Raw genomic sequence first — 16,843 nt, 5'->3', positions numbered from 1 at the left:
ATGTACCTGCGATATTTCTTATCACCATTGCAAAACTATTGTATCAACACAGGGGAGGAAAACACTCAGTAACATTTTCATCTAATGTCATGCAATATGTCTTAAGCTCACACACAACCTCAACCAGCTACCCCTTTTACCAGAGGCGGGAAGCAATTTCTGACCAAGCCACTTACTGGATTTAGGTGTATCCAGGATCACCCTGAACCCACTATTCATCCCTAGATTGAAAGAGGAGAAAAGATAGCAGTTTCAGGAAGATCCTGTGTACACATCAACCTGGTATTCAGCCATGTCAGATAGTACTTTCATTTTCTCCAGGAAAGGTTGACGTCTATGGATATGTAGCAAGAGAAAAATGCCTTTGCTACATTGCCACGTATGGAGAAAGAAGAACCCACCATTATAAAAACCTCTGACTGAGGGGAAACTGCCATCCAGCCATAAGCCCCAAGAGTGATAGCAGACTGGGAGGCAATTGTGTTCCCCACCACCATCAGGCTTCCATGACTACAAACCTTTCTCTAATCAAGCCAGTGAGCAGTACTAACAACACTGATCTGTATAAAGAAAGGAAAGCAACCATGAAAAAGAGCTACCATGGTGGGATGGGTATTCATTTGCAGCAACCACGTTTCTGGGGCTGCAATATCACTTCAAGGCAAAGGCACAGCTAAAAACAGTTGAACCAGTGCCATTCACTGGTCCAGTTTTAAGAAAGCGGCGCTGAAAACTTTCAATAATGAACATTCCAAACGTAATAGGAATATCACGCTCTTCACAAGATAAAAAGGTAAAGGTAAAGGTACCCCTGCCAGTATGGGCCAGTCTTGACAGACTCTAGGGTTGTGCGCCCATCTCACTTAAGAGGTCGGGGGCCAGCGCTGTCCGGAGACACTTCCGGGTCACGTGGCCAGCGTGACAAAGCCGCATCTGGCGAGCCAGAGCCGCACACGGAAACGCCGTTTACCTTCCCGCCAGTAAGCGGTCCCTATTTATCTACTTGCACCCAGGGGTGCTTTCGAACTGCTAGGTTGGCAGGCGCTGGGACCGACAACGGGAGCGCACCCCGCCACGGGGATTCAAACCGCCGACCTTTCGATCGGCAAGCCCTAGGCGCTGAGGCTTTTACCCACAGCGCCACCCGCGTCCCTCCACAAGATACAAGTATATAAATCAATACCTGGTTTGGGATTTTGTTTTAACTCTTCATATTTAAGAAGAAAGGAGAAAAATGGAAACTACCTGAGAATGTAGGTTAGTAATAGCATCTGAACCACAAGGAACGGATATGAAAAGCTTTCACGAAGAGGGGGAGTCCACATCACACGAGTACTCTGGAAGTAAAAACTAGGTGAATTCACTGTGTGTTCCAATACTTGTTTTCCACTTCAAAGCAATGTGCTTGCAACTGAAGCTTATATATAGCAAAACTGAAATTGTGGACACTTCCACTAGCAATTAATATCTAAAACAGTGTTGCAGTAAAGACTTTAAAAGCAAAACAATGTATGCTTGAAGAATAAAAAGGTAACAAAGTTTTGCAATGCTGCTGAAAAACAACTGATTTTGTTTTAACAAAATTTTATCATCTACTCTGGTAGCTTCAACCGAGAAATGCAGTGGTGCAAAGCAGTAAAAGCAAAATTGCAAAAATCTCCTACACGTTCATTATTTTACAGATTAAATGATGCAGCTCATCTTCTTTCTGGCATTCTTAGTTCCAGGTGGTATAAAAACATTAGGTGGCATTCAGTGCAAGTCCTACTCAGAGTACGCCTATTAAAAGTAATTAATATGACTAATTTAGTGTCACTAACTGAGGGCACTTGGAGAAGAGATGGATATAAATTCAATAAATTAATTTTTGTGGGTCTACTCATGAGTAAAACACTTGTTGAATACAACCCATTAGTCATATAATATAATGATTTCAATTGGTCTACTGTTGATTATGGCCTACTTGGATTTACTCTCCATATTTCACTCAATCACTGCCATGTTGGCTTAGTAACACTCCTAGTCAAACCATTTAAGTAATACAATTTATATACAGCTAAATATTAAAAGAATCGGATGTGAAAGATACAAGATTGAAATATCTGGAAACAAAACAAAAAACATAGGACCAGTCATCGGAATTATTATTTTATATTAGATTTTGAAGTGGCTACATGCATATAGTTAACATGTAACATTGCTTCAAGAGGTTACGGCTCTTTTCTTTGTCAAATAAAACAGGCGTCATGGGGGGAAATCTAGTAAAATAATTTCTAATGTTCCTGGAAAGATTAATACTTGAAGAGAAGGGGGGAGAAAATATTTTCTGGAACAATTAGCTCTTTAACGACAAAGCTTTATTTATTTCATTAATAAATATATTGTGCAAAAAAGTTTAACTGTTATGCTGTTTTAATGGACGTGCTTATTACACTTTTTAATTATGGATATTTTAATGTTTTGATGAAACAGTTTTACTATGTGTTTTAATTATGGGTAGTTATATTTTTATAATCTCTTTTATACTTGCTGTTAGCTTTTACTTGTTTTACCTTGGTTTTTCTTCTGGAAATGAAAGGTGAATTATAAAGTATTTTAATAACAACTTAGTTCAAGTGCTATCATTCAAACAGATATGAAGGCTGGAAGCAACACAGTCTTTGCTTGGGCTCCTTCCTGCTAATTTAAGTAGTGGCTTAGTATTATGTGTAAACCAAACCTATGCTTTAACAGTTATCTCCACATTTCCATAATTAAGAACAAATGTACAAAAAAAAACAAAAAAAACCCTTTCTCATTTGTTTATTACAGTGACAAAATAAATTAGCAGCTATGGTTTAACTCTCCAGTAAGCAACATATTGGCCACATTTGCGTGTTATGCTAAACCAGAGCTCAGTGCAAAGTTCATAAGCAAGAACCAGGTACAGCAACGGCAGCAACAACAACAACCACAACAATTTATTTATACCCCACCCATCTGGCTGGGTTTCCCCAGCCACTCTGGGCAGCTTCCAACAAAATATTAAAAGCCTTAGGCTCACAAGCACCTCCCCTTCTCTCACAAAGTGGCAGGAATTCAAAAGCTTCTGACAGGGGTGCAGTCTCTGCGGGTCTCTGGGTGCCTAAAAAGGTAAAGGTACCCCTGCCCGTACGGGCCAGTCTTGACAGACTCTAGGGTTGTGCGCCCATCTCACTCAAAGAGGCCGTGGGCCAGCGCTGTCCAAAGACACTTCCGAGTCACGTGGCCAGCGTGACATGGCTGCTCTGGCAAGCCAGAGCCGCACACGGAAACGCCGTTTACCTTCCCGCTAGTAAGCGGTCCCTATTTATCTACTTGCACCCGAGAGTGCTTTCGAACTGCTAGGTTGGCAGGCGCTGGGACCGAACAACGGGAGCGCACCCTGCCCTCTGGGTGCCTAGGCATCCACAAATTTTTCAATAAGGGGGTCGGGGCTCCTCAATATTCCGCAGCCAGCTCAACACAGCCTGTTGCAGGGCTGCTGGAAGGAGCCCTGGTGTACCTTCCGAAAAGCTCTGCATGGCCTGCTATGGCTGCGACAGGCTCTGCTGGGCCCTCCCATTGCAGCAGTGGGCCTTTTGGGGGGCATGTTGGGGTTTCTCCCAGCGTGTGACATCACAGGCACACTCCATTCACCCACAATGTGGGGTGGAATCCAGGGCCTGCCTAGCTTCTGGAGTGACACAATGCGTTAACAGCAAATATAGTTAATTTCAAGAATGTCAGTGGTAGGCTATCAAGCTGGCAGAAGGAAAGGTTTCTGAACTGGTAGCTTACACCATGAAGGAGGAAAAGGAATGGAAGGTGAACACACAAATCCAAGGCTTGCTGCATTGTTCTAAACCATGGTTTAATCACATAGTTACATCAGTACCCAATCTATCCTACACAATGAATCAAATATACAGGTAGTCACAGATTTTAGACACATTTACTTGTGAGTAAGCTCTGCCAGTTCTACTGAACTGTCAAGTAAACATGCATAGCATCATGATGCACATTACAGGAGTTTTTCAATTGCAAAGGTAAAGGTAAAGGGACCCCTGACCGTTAAGTCCAGTCACGGACAACTCTGGGGTTGCAGAGCTCATCTCGTTTTACTGCCTGAGGCAGCCGGCGTTTGTCCGCAGACAGCTTCCGTGTCATGTGGCCAGCATGACTAAGCCGCTTCTGGCGAACCAGAGCAGCACACGGAAACGCCGTTTACCTTCCCGCCGGAGCAGTACCTATTTATCTACTTGCACTTTGACGTGCTTTCAAGCTGCTAGGTTGGCAAGAGCAGGGACTGAACAACAGGAACTCACCCCGTCGCAGGGATTCGAACCGCCAACCTTCTGATCGGCAAGCCCTAGGCTCTGTGGTTTAGATCACAGCGCCACCCGCGTCCCATTTCATTTGCAAGCAGCAGTGCAAATAAAGGAATACTGACCAACAGCCTAGGACACTTTCAACCTTCCAACTTATTTTGTGTTTTAAACCAAAACATTTACTTTAAGGGATATGAACATTATCAAATGATCTGACCTTGTATTAAACAAAAGATTTTAAATTCTGAGTAACCTACCTCCCCATGGTTGAAAAAGTAGCACGCCACTGTAAGCAGTCCTCCAAACCTATTGCCACTGTAGTACAGGGGAAAGAAAAGGAAAGTAACAAATTTTGGAGTCTTTAGAAGGAGCAATTCAACATCTTTCACTACAAAATTAAAATATTGTTTACTGTATGAACTTAACAGAAGTTTACATCCAAATGTCAGATAAACAAAAAGAATTACTTCTTAGCAAAGGGTGCTCAAACTCTACATGTGAAAGATCAGGAATGATCCTGAGGTTTGTGTAGTTCCTTTCCCAGGTTTAGAAAGTAAGGACTGTAACCTTTCAGGCTACAGCAGCTGTTTCACAAACTTGGTCTTGATATTTACATCTGAACCAGGAGCAACTGTCTCATACAGAGCTAGAGATGATGAGAATTAATACTGCCTATTATGTTAATATGGACTCTGCTTTCTGGCTTTGAGAATGTTTTAAACCAAGCATTCCATTCTAAAAGATGCAGAAAGGAAATCAAAACATTAAGAATTTGACTACAACTTAACTATTATGTAGCTGTTAAACATTCATCTATTCTCCTTAAGAAGATACTAACAGTTGTAGTTATACTCGTAGTAAGACAGCTCTTTTGAGACTAGAGAAAAAGACTTGAGAAGACTTAGGAAATGGTAAGGGCGATGCAGAGAAAGTTGACTGGTAATTTGAAACTACAATAGCTTTAAAAATAATTTCTAAAATATCCATCTAATTGCTTCTCAAACACTGCCATCTAGGGGATTAATGAAACCATGATTTAAAAGTAGTTCTAAAATACGTGTCTCAGTATTAAAATTGGTAATAATTTTGAATTACAGTGCATATGTTATGTTTGCTGTTCAATCAGCAGTGGTATCTGTGGTGTTTTTTGTTTGTTTGTTCTTGAAATCTTCTATATGTGATCCCAGCCAACTGGATGTCACATAGTTTATGGACGGAATGGACGTTTATGGACGCAACACACTTGGATCACTTTGCAATGATGTGTAAATAATGAAAAACTCAAGTAAGGGCAATGATTCCAGCCCTCTCAGTAGCAGCAAATAATTCTGCCCTTATTTGCACAAGCACACACCAAAAATTGCCAGAAGGGGAGTTTCCGTCACAGCCCACAAAAGCTTTAGTGTGAAACTTCCTCTTCTCCATTTTGGCTTAGCTTTATTTTGCATATACTGGAGAGGAAATATGGAGCAGCTCATCTCTGTAAATTATTATGTTACCAGTGTCAACAAAGCACAGAAAGATCCATAGAGGGCACAATTTACTCCTGATTTCACAGACTTTCCATTCTCTCAGAAAAACGAACAAAAAACCTTAAAGCTGCTTACATTTTTAAACGAGTGACCATAAAAGAGTAAAAAAAGCACAGAAGTGAAACTAGCAACATAATACACGGCTACAGATTATTGCAGAGAAATGCACTGCCACCCATAGAGCTTTTTCCTTCTGGCAGCAGCTTTTCATGTTTCATGGTAGGAAGAATATTGAGGCCTGCTGCCAGAATTGGTGGAAATGAAAAGGCTGCATATGCATGCAAAAAAGCACTTTGGTTCCTGACCCACATCTGCTACTGTTATTCCCCATGGCCACTGGTTTCCACTGCAACTGACTTTTATGAGAAAAGCTGCTATTCCAACTGAAATTTTGAAATTTAAGCTACACTTTAAAAATTCTATCAGCGATTTATTCATGCTTTGAAACTATTTAACCACTTCAGCTACTCAAGCTTTCACATATGCCTGAAGCATCCAGTTAATTGCAATCAATTACACAAATACAAGCAAAGGGAACTGTTTAAACTGCAAACTGTTAGAAGCTAAACGTAGCTTTAGACATATACCCAGGAAATGGAAGGTGCTACTTTTTATGCACCCCTACTCTGGGAAGACGCTCACTTCTGTTACATGCCAATTGACATTTGTTCTAATTCAGCAATAAACAACGGGTTTTCCAGAGGAAAGTGGTGGGACAAAAGAAAAATCTCTCAGACCCATGCCTAGAAATCAAAGAACAAACAGAAATGAGCCCGTAGTTACTGTGATATCAAACTCTGAATTGACTCATTGAAATTAATGGAAAAGTGCATTTATTTCAATGGATCTGAGTAAGATTTAGATGCTTATATGATTGTATGTTATTCTCTAGCTTTATTCCAGTGAAATAGAGAAGTGACTTCGGAATCCTAGCATAAATGTTTAGCTGAAAAATTAAGTACAGTACTAGCTTCCCTTAAATTCAACCAAGAACTGATATTCTGCTAGTAAAAGTCCAAATTTACAAAGTAAAAAGGAAAGAACTCAACTTTTGGTGACATGACAGCATCCTGACTCACGATTCAGAAGCAAGTCTCTAAAGGCTACGTTTTAAGATTGTATCACCATTGTGATCCCAAGCATACCCTTGGCATGTATAAGTGTTGCTTCTGACACAGCTTTTCAATGTAACATAAATAAGCACATTTATATCTTGTGACCAGCTTTTGGAGTTTTGCCAATGTTAATAAACTGGCACACTTCCTACAAAGGATTGAAGCTATTCAAAATCAATACTTCAGAACTATACTTAAGGTGCCGAATGGTACTCCGGTAACCTTGTGCCTTCACATTAACACAACTTTGGACCACATCCAGCAGTATATGTATGTTAACTTGAGTTCAGATATAATTAAGTTTGCAGGGCAGGGTCAAACAGCCTAAATTAAGAATGCGATACAGACTGAACTACATTTAGAGGCAGAATAAATATTCCCTAACACTACAAAATCTGTTCTTGTTGTATTAACCTGCCATATTTCCTTTGGTATATTTTTCAAACAGCAAGCTACAAAAATTTAGTCCAGATTTCAAGAAAGTAAATTTTTTGTTTCAGGGAGATTTAAAAGAAAGGGGGGAATTACTAGATAAGATTAGAACAAACATCCTAAAGCTCAGTTACATCATTTGGCTCTTAGTGTGCAGGACTCCACATAAAATGCAGTGTGCTGTATATTTAAAAATAAAAAAATCGATAGTAACTTTCAATGTATCAGCTTTTCTTCTTGTGCACCTTACCTTAGGTATGTGCCATATAGGAAGAATATTGACACCATTAATCCATTCAGAAGAAATATCATAGCCACATAAAAAGAAGCAGGATCTCCCAACCCTACAGAACAAACAAGTATTATTAAAACTATATAATGCAACAGTAAAGACAGGCTACAAGGGAAAAAGCATTTCAGAAAGCCAAATCTGTTCTCCCCTCAGAAAAAGATGATCTTTGTGATGGCAGTTGGGGGAAGGGGGGCCACCTCAGCTGGAACATCAAAAGCTCTAGTATGAACATCTTCTGCAGTATGGAAGCAAAAAATATTTAGATAATTCACTGTCACATCAGCTAATAAGAATAAATTATGAACTGACTTTAATTTTTCCCTGTTTTTGTCTATCTTTGGTCTTACATTAACAAGTCTTCAACTCAACATGCTGATAAAGAATATTTATGTATTTATAAAAAGGTTTATATATGACTAATTCATTTGAAAGAATAAAAGCAGTTTACAACTATGCATAAAACCATAAAATAAAAACTATGCACAAAGTTAAAATCAGACATCAATTAACTGTTGTAGAAAGATATATTCCTAATTGCCTGCACAGACCTGGCAGAAAAGAAAAGTCAGCAGGCATTTAAAAGTTGAAACAAAAGATGTCTGCCTGCATAAATTAAGCCCAGGAACTGAGACAATTTTCTCCACTGTCATTAGTTGCAAGAGATATTTGTCAATATGCATGTATCTATAACCATTTTATGACTGCAGTTGTAAAACAAAACAAGGACAACAAAAAGGATGCAACTGTGTAACAGTTAGGCATGATGCACACCTAATTTGTGAAAACAAATCCATAAGACTGTACATTTTGTTATTTCCATATAGGAGATTGCAAATTTCCAGCTTGATATAAAAAGAAAACAGATTGAGATCCAGAAGCATTATTGCAAGGAATCAAATGTACGAGTGTTGTGGCTGCTAATTGGAAGTATCCAATCACCGCAAATGCAGTACTCCCTGCCATCTTAACAGCAGTTAGGACTGAGTAAGGAGCAGGAGAAAGGTCCATGAATTTACAGAAATATAGCAACCAGCTACTAATCTTTCTCCTACCCTCCTAGCTATCCTAACTTTTAGTCTGTTGCTGAGATACTGGTGCCATCCTTATTATTTTGAGATGAATGTTTATGCTTCATCAGTCATACTGATGACCGGGGTGAATTTGCCCACATACTCCCTGTTTCTTGGTGAAATAAAGGTAAAGGTAAAGGTACCCCTGCCCGTACGGGCCAGTCTTGACAGACTCTAGGGTTGTGCGCCCATCTCACTCAAAGAGGCCAAGGGCCAGCGCTGTCCGAAGACACTTCCGGGTCACGTGGCCAGCGTGACATCGCTGCTCTGGCGAGCCAGAGCCGCACACGGAAACACCGTTTACCTTCCCGCTAGTAAGCGGTCCCTATATATCCACTTGCACCCGGGGGTGCTTTCGAACTGCTAGGTTGGCAGGCGCTGGGACCGAGCAGCGGGAGCGCACCCCGCCGCGGGGATTCGAACTGCCGACCTTTCGATCGGCAAGCCCTAGGCGCTGAGGCTTTAGCCCACAGCGCCACCCGCGTCCCTTTCTTGGTGAAATAGAGAACAGCTAAGACACAATGTGTGGTTAAGGTTGAAGGTTTCCAAACTGACAGAAAAACTAAAGATGGCGTTTTCATCTAACAAGTTTACAAAACCTGAAAAAGCACACATGCCCTTCAGCATCTTTAAAAAGCCACTTGAAGATTCTTTGCAATATAGTAAATTGTTTACTGCAATTTATTTTTGTAATTTAGCAAATTATTTATTGCAAGCTAAAATCTTTCATCAGTCCACAGATGTAGCAAACACCTCCGTTTTTCTTTGCCTACACAAAGGAGGCTTTGTAAACCTTCCCCTGGTGTTCCATATGCCATCATGCCAAACATCCAATAATGAACAAAGACCAAGCAGCACTTGCCTTCACAGCTCTCAACAGGACTGAGGTCTTCTCCTCTATTCACTGTCCAACATTTCTTTGTCGGAATACCCATCACATTCATCGTTTCTGTGTATAATCGGTACCAAAAGCCTACAACAACCTGTGCAGAAAATAGGATTTAGAATTTCAAAAGAATTTTTTGACTCAGATTATCCTGATGATTAAAAGAAGCTTATCTGTTGCTATTCAGAAATATCTGTCTAGTTTAAGATGTTTTTTCTTCCAGGATACTACATTTGACCTCTTACAACATTGTTTATGAGATAGAAGCTCAAACTACAGAGCCAATAATCTTGTACCACAAAGCATACTCATACAGCCTTCTCCAGGTTTTATGTTAAGGGTTGAACCAGCTGTTGCACTCGATACTCATCTGGCACTAAAATAACCCCAGTGTATTTATCTCCCTCCTACAACTGGCAAGGAGTTTTACCTACGCCTTGACATCAAAATGTGAGCTCCACTGGCTGTCCATTTGTTTCTGAGCCCATGCAAGGTACTAATTGTGACCAGAGCCAAGGGATGGTCATCCATGCTAGGGCCTTCTTAGTGGTGGTGCCCTCATTTTGGCACTCTGTGCCTCTGGGGTTGTATCATGTCATCAATTTTTCAGTTGCATCCTATTACAGTATTAAAGATGCACCTCTCTCTTCACTCAGGTATTCAGGCTCTCTTGATCAATGCATCTGTAGACACAAGTATTTTGACCCGTGACACAATCTACAGAGCAAGTACAGAACCTATGGGCTTCCAGATGTTGCTGGACTCCAACTCCCATTAGCCCTAGCCAGCAGGGTCAATGGTCAGGGATGATGGGAATTAGAGTCCAACAAGATATGTTACATGACTACAATTTGATATAACACTCAGTAATTGAACAGCAGCATTCTTATAAAAAGCATTTTTAAAAGTGTAAAAACTAGATTAAAACAACCTAAAACACACCAAATATATATATAAAAAGGCAGAGCCAACTCAACCTCATTCCAGTAAAAGATAAACAGGAAATTAAGATCTAAAAACCTGGGAGACCAGCGTTTTTGCCTGGCGCATAAAAACAAATGGTGATGGTGCCATGCATGTCTCACTTGGGAGTGTTCTATAAATGGGGAGCCACTATTGAGGAGGCCTGTTGCTGCCTTGCCTTTTAAGTAAAGGTGTTTAATTCTGCACAAGAAGTATCATTTATTTCAAGAGGATTTATGCATACAACCACATAATGGAATTAAAGCCCAAATGTAAGAAGTGCCTTACCTCTGGATAGACATTAAATCGTTTCAGTGTGTTGATTACAAGGGGATACTCAGTTAGCTTGTCATTCATAATCGTCCAGACTCCATTCAGAAAGGATGGTGCCTCAGTGATGGTCTTGAAATAAGAATAATAAAGACCCTAAAGAGAATATATATATATTAAGATGAAATTAATTAGCAGGAACCTTCACATTGTATTATTCTCTTACAGCAACAGAAGTCAATAAATTACAGCTATTAATTTAAGTACCAATGAGTCTACTTAACCTTTTTAAAACCACACCTAGGATGTGCCCTTCTTCTATTCTTGAAGGATGGGCACTGCTTGTTAATACAACAGTGATTCGTACTGTATGTTTTCTTAAAAACTTGTAAGATGCTTTAAGACTATCTTTGCAGTTAGTGACAAACAAACAAGGTTCACTGAAACTCAGCAGCTTCAAAAAATGCAGTTTGAAGTTGACTTATTTCAATATTCGTAGCTAAAAACTGCAATTCAAGGTTGGCTTATTTAAAAAAAAAACCATAGATAGAATTTACTAAAGTTTGTTGGGACAGTTAAGTGAAAAGCTGCAGTTAAAAACACAGAAGCGGAAGCTTCCAATCTTCTCACAGACATGCTAGAGAACAGGGTGGGAGTGGGGAGTGAACGAACCTAAAGGGAGGCTACACTCATTGCTACCACAGTTTAGTGTGATGTCCAAACTCAGCCAAAAATAATTTGTAAGCAGTGTTTGCTTTCAAAAAGTAGAAGACCAGAAATGTTGAATAAACACGACTAAATATAAATTTAATCATTCTAGGTAATTTGAGAGAATGAAAGAACAAAAATTAAAATCTTATTTTATTAATAGCTTATCATACCAATATTTGCAATACCCATTTGATTCAGAAATCCACTTTCATGGCTGTTTCATTTTTAAAAAATAAATCACAGGCAAGAATGTATACTATTTTAAACTACTATTACAGAACTGGTAAGTATCCATGGCTGGCTGAAAAACACTAAAAACACATTTTGGGTAACAGCTTTAAAAATAGCAGTGTCACTTCAAGTACAGAAGCTCTAACCATTTCAGTTCGAAAAGCCATTTCCCTTTCCAGGGTTGAAAGATGAGAAAAGTGGCGGTCATTTTCAAAGAGAGCTGTTATATGGCACCTAAAGAAACAAAAAAACAACAAAACTCAGAAATAAATCTGCAGCTTGAAGGAACTAGTATTAAATTACAACAGCCTTGTAAACGAGATCACAAAAATAAATGGTGTACTTTTTTTTGTTAGCCTACACAGAGAGCATAGCAGATGAGGAACAGGGCAATACAGCTGTCATCCCCCAGCCACTTTGTTTCTATGCAGGATGCAGGAGCAGAGTTCCCTAAGCAGAACCACATGGTTCCTTAAACCAGGATGACAGTTGTCAAAACAGGGCCAGATGGCTCAAAAGTCGTATTTTACAATACAACTTTTTAGTTCCTGAAATTTATTCTGATTGTGCAGATAAAATATCACAGATTGAATTCTACAGTGTGTGAATTGCTAGTGTGTGAAGGCAAACAAGATCCGAGGATCCCCAGGCATGTACCTCCAAATGATGGAGACATCAGGCGCCATCCTGGTGCCCAGATATCAGCCCATAAGTGGCCAGTAGCCAGGTGCAAAATGCGCCTGGCGAATTTCAAACTCTGGATCCCCCCCATGGCAGTTCATCAGGAAAGGGTCTAGCTTTCTGGACCTGGGAAATAAACCATCCCCCAAAGAAAAAAATATAGCAGGGGAAGGTGCATGCATGAAGATGTGTGGGTAGACAAAAAAGGTTGAGTAAAAAAGAATGAGAGATTGAAGCTCTGATTCATAGAATCATAGAATCATAGAGTTGGAAGAGACCACAAGGGCCATTGAGTCCAACCCCTTGCCAAGCATGATTGCTTGTCCATATGATTGCTTGTCCATATAAAAGGAGAGAGACAGGAAAACTCAAATATAGGAACTATTGCCTAAGGCATTAATAATATAACAAGATCACAATTTTAGGTGGACCTTGATGAGACACACATGCCTGCTGAGACCTTGTAACAGAGATAAACTTACCAGTGAAGAATTCCAGCAACGGCGGCTGTTTAAAACAAATAATCAAAAAGGTAAGTTACTTCAACCTCCTGTTTTAAAAATCTTTTAAAAGTTACACCTAGTTCTTAGGAACAGCAATAGGGACCCAGAATGTTACTCTTTCTTATTTTTAATGTATTTTAGATATATAACTGTACAAAAGAGAGCATGACCCAGACCAACAAAGACTGAAGTCAAACTATTTGAATACTGGCTCCTCAGAAGGTAGAATCGTGATACTATGTCCAGAGAGCAATTTCATTACACTAGAAGCACAGAGACATGAACAAATCAGAAAACAGTAGAGATTGTATCACCAGTACATGAAGTCTATGGCGAATTGTGCACATGCGTCTTACTTTAAAATTAGGGCCCTTGTCATTAGAATTGTGAAAACCTCAAGTATTTGGTCACTAGATGTCTGAAAATGTGAGATCAACTCTAAGAATGAAGTTAAATAAACTTAAGTTTCATCTACAGTACTCAAACAGTGACAATATCATACTTAATGAACCGAAGTAATCTAGTAACATTGGCCTCTATCCAATTGTGTTCCTCCACTGCCAGAACCCTCCTCAACCCAGCGAAGTTTCCATTATCAAAAGGTAGGTTTGTGTGTGATTTTCAGTGACCCTCACTTCCTTATGCTACCTCCTGTACTCTCCCAAGATCTACTCCAAAGGGTTGGGGACCCTTTAGAAAAGCATGCTAGGTGACTGTAGAAAAAAATCATTTTCTCTACACTAGCTCACAGCAACCTCTGCTGGATCAAAAGGCCTGCCAACACCAGAGGCACACAACTGGATACAAACCTCTGTCTTTATTAGAATCAAAAGTATACCAGCAGCTGAGACTTAGCTTGCAATCCTGTATACACTTACCTAGAAGTAACTCCAACTGAACTCAGTAAGAGTTACTTCTGAGTAGAAACGGAGGACTGCATTGTTAAAAAACTACAATTTTAAACATATATTTCTTCCTACCCATTATAAGGGTAATCCATATCTTGCTATCTGCTCTTGCGATGAAGATTCCTGTTTCATTCAGATAAGCTGTGTTAAAAAACAAAATAATTTCATTAGACTTTCTAATTGCACAAAGTTATTTCTTTAAAAGTTGTATTTCAACTTACAGCAGTTCACAAATTTGCTCTGGGCAAAAAGCGATGACTTTTACAAAGTTCTTTCATGTGCACTTTTTTGCATTTTTTGCTTTTATTTGAATCTAGGGCTTTACACCCCTACCATCAACAATAGCAAGTATCAATACTGAGTTACAGCATGTATAGTCCAAATGAACCTGAATAACATTTTGTTTAGTTTCTGCATGATTATTAATACTTGGACTAAATGCAGATCTAAGTTCCCAATTCAAACAAATGCAGATCATTACTTTGAATTCATGCTATTGGTTAAATTAAAAGCCTTAACAGTTATTTAGGTAATAAGCTTATTGCATGTGAAGACCAATCCTACACATGTTTCCTCCTAAGCAAGTCCCAGTGAGGTTAGTGGGGTATACTCCTTAGAAAACACATGGGATTGCAGTCTTATGCACCGTATCATATAGCATGTTGCCTGAGGAAAGGACAAGTATGCACAGTCCTTAAACAATTTTGTAGTAATTCAGCAAAAGATACTATGTTACCTAAGGAGATAAAAATCACATTCTGCACTGTTAAGGAAAGCTGACAAACCCCGCCATGTTTTTCTTACATCACAATTTAGGAGACAGCTTGATAGAACACAATCTACAGAGAAAAAGGTACGGCTCTTATGATTGCAGCACTTTTAAAAATCACAGGAACATGGAAAATAAAAGCCTAACTTATCCCCGCCCCCCCAAAAAGAAACCTCACAACCCTTTGCTTAAGCTCTATAAATGTAAACCCAGTACCACTGAAATTGATCACAAGGATTTTCATTAGGTTGCCAACCTTCCAAGTATCAGAGAAGCAAACTGAAGAAATGAAAGAGCCATAGAGGTTTTATTGGGTGTCTTGGATTTAAAGGAACAATTTATCGTCCCAGCGAAAGGGTGATTTAGAGAGCAGCATCCCTAGTTGAAGTCAGGGTGATGTCCTCTGCCTTCTCACTCATAAATTCTCGGTCCCATCAGTATCTAAGCCCTTTCCCATTTTCACCCCTTCCAAGAATGGAGCAGCAGGTTGCATCCTCTCCATTCCCATTCAAGCCCTACCGGCGAAATATATATATATATAGATACATAGATATATAATAACCTGCTCTTTCCTCAACCTGCAAGAAGCTGGCTCACAGCACGCAAATTCAATGATGACCAATCTACAATTAAAAACACCCCAAAGGGCAAGTGGAGCGACTTCTCGTCAAAAGGGGGCAAACCCGTGTCCCGCTGCGCGAATGCGCGCTCCCATCGCTCGCCTGCCCATCCATCTATTTCTAACTATCCTAACGACTCGCTTCCTTTCTGCCAACCTTATTTCTGAGCATGGATAGAAATGTCCAAAAAAATGCCGCATTTTGTTACCTGTTTGGATTACCTCCATCAACGTAATTTTTTTTTTAAAAAAGCTTTTTTTAATGTATATTTTTTTTGAAGGGGGGCGGAAACCAAATATTGCAAGCGAAACACCCCCCCCTCCAAGAAGAACTCCCGTTAAATCCGAGGAAGGGTTCGCGTTCACACGGAAGCGAATTCCGCCTCCGCCACATCACTTCTCGGACACATTTGGATACCTCCATCAACGTTTTTTTTTTTTTTTTTAAAAGCTTTTTTTAATGTATATTTTGGGGGCGGAAACCAAATATTGCAAGCGAAACACCCCCCCCCTCCAAAGAAGAACTCCCGTTAAATCCGAGGAAGGGTTCGCGTTCACACGGAAGCGAATTCCGCCTCCGCCCCATCACTTCTCGGGGTTGTGGGCTCGCTTGCTCCCGAGTAAGCCCGCTGGGAAGGGCCGGGCCCCGCTCCCTCCGCCTCTCACCGCGCAGCCAGTCCTGGCACTCGCGGAGCCCCCGGGCCAGGCGCTCGCGCTGCTCCTCCGGGCGGGGGCTGCCGTTCTTGGCCGCCGCCGCCCTCCTGCCGGCGCCCCCCCGCTTCATGGCGCTGGAGGCCCCGCCGGGGAGCTGCCTGCCCAGAGGCTGCTGGAGGCCGCGGGCCGCTCCCTTCTCGGCGTGGGCTCGGCTGGGGCTGCGCTCGGGCTCGCCGGCTCCGCTCAGGCCCCGCTGCTGCTGCTGCTGCCGCCTGCCTTCCTGAGGTAACGGCGGAGGGGGAGAAGGCGGAGGGGAAGCGCCGCCTCCTCCTCCGCCGCCTGAGGGGGGCGGCGCCTTCTTGGCCAAGCCTCGCCTCGGCCGGCCCATTCCCGGAGCGGGGCGGGACCAGGCCCGAGCGGGAGAAAGGGGATGCCTCGCAGCGCGTGCGTGCGCGCGCTCCCGCGGCGAGGTAACGGCCGAGAGAAAGAGCCTCTCGCGCGCCCGGGCAACTGTCGGCCCGCGCGCCCGCGCCCGGACACGCCCCCTCCCCTCTCGCCTCGCGGAATTCCAGAGTTCGAAAGGGGATCCCCGGGGGTCATCTAGTCCAGCCCCGCCACGTGGCCTCTTTGCACCAGCGGCGCTCCTAAAGGCACGAAGGGAAGAGGGCTTCCTCTCGCCAATGTCCCATCTCCCCGGCAGCTGGGGTGCAGGGGGCTTCTTTTAATTTGGCGATCACTTGTAGCTGAGAAAGATTGGCTTCCGTGAACACGGTTTAATTTTTTTATTTTTTAAGTAATATTTATTGCTTTTCCAACAATTACAAAGAAAAAGTAAAAGAAAAAAAAAGAAGAGAAAAAAACAATACAATACACAATACA

The 16,843-nt window shown here is 41.3% G+C and overlaps 1 protein-coding gene across 1 annotated transcript in view; it reads right to left on the bottom strand.

Annotated features, from left to right (window-relative positions):
• DPY19L1 (dpy-19 like C-mannosyltransferase 1) overlaps positions 1-16,423 on the bottom strand; it is a 37,425-nt gene extending 21,002 nt beyond the window's left edge. The window contains exons 1-9 of the mRNA XM_083407031.1: positions 15,977-16,423; positions 13,995-14,063; positions 12,994-13,018; positions 11,977-12,064; positions 10,907-11,044; positions 9,632-9,752; positions 7,658-7,751; positions 4,586-4,643; positions 1,246-1,337 (exon numbers count right to left, since the gene is read on the bottom strand). Of these exons, the coding sequence (XP_083263157.1) occupies positions 1,246-1,337; positions 4,586-4,643; positions 7,658-7,751; positions 9,632-9,752; positions 10,907-11,044; positions 11,977-12,064; positions 12,994-13,018; positions 13,995-14,063; positions 15,977-16,352 (1,061 nt within the window). The 5' untranslated portion in view covers positions 16,353-16,423. The remainder of the gene's footprint in view (positions 1-1,245; positions 1,338-4,585; positions 4,644-7,657; positions 7,752-9,631; positions 9,753-10,906; positions 11,045-11,976; positions 12,065-12,993; positions 13,019-13,994; positions 14,064-15,976) is intronic.
• Between the last annotated feature and the right edge of the window lie 420 nt (positions 16,424-16,843).

The sequence above is a fragment of the Podarcis tiliguerta genome (assembly GCF_965153285.1).
Source record: "Podarcis tiliguerta genome assembly, chromosome: 12".
NCBI lineage: Eukaryota > Metazoa > Chordata > Lepidosauria > Squamata > Lacertidae > Podarcis > Podarcis tiliguerta.
Note: the sequence above shows the minus strand (reverse complement) of the source record. Positions and strands in the feature narration are given on the sequence as shown.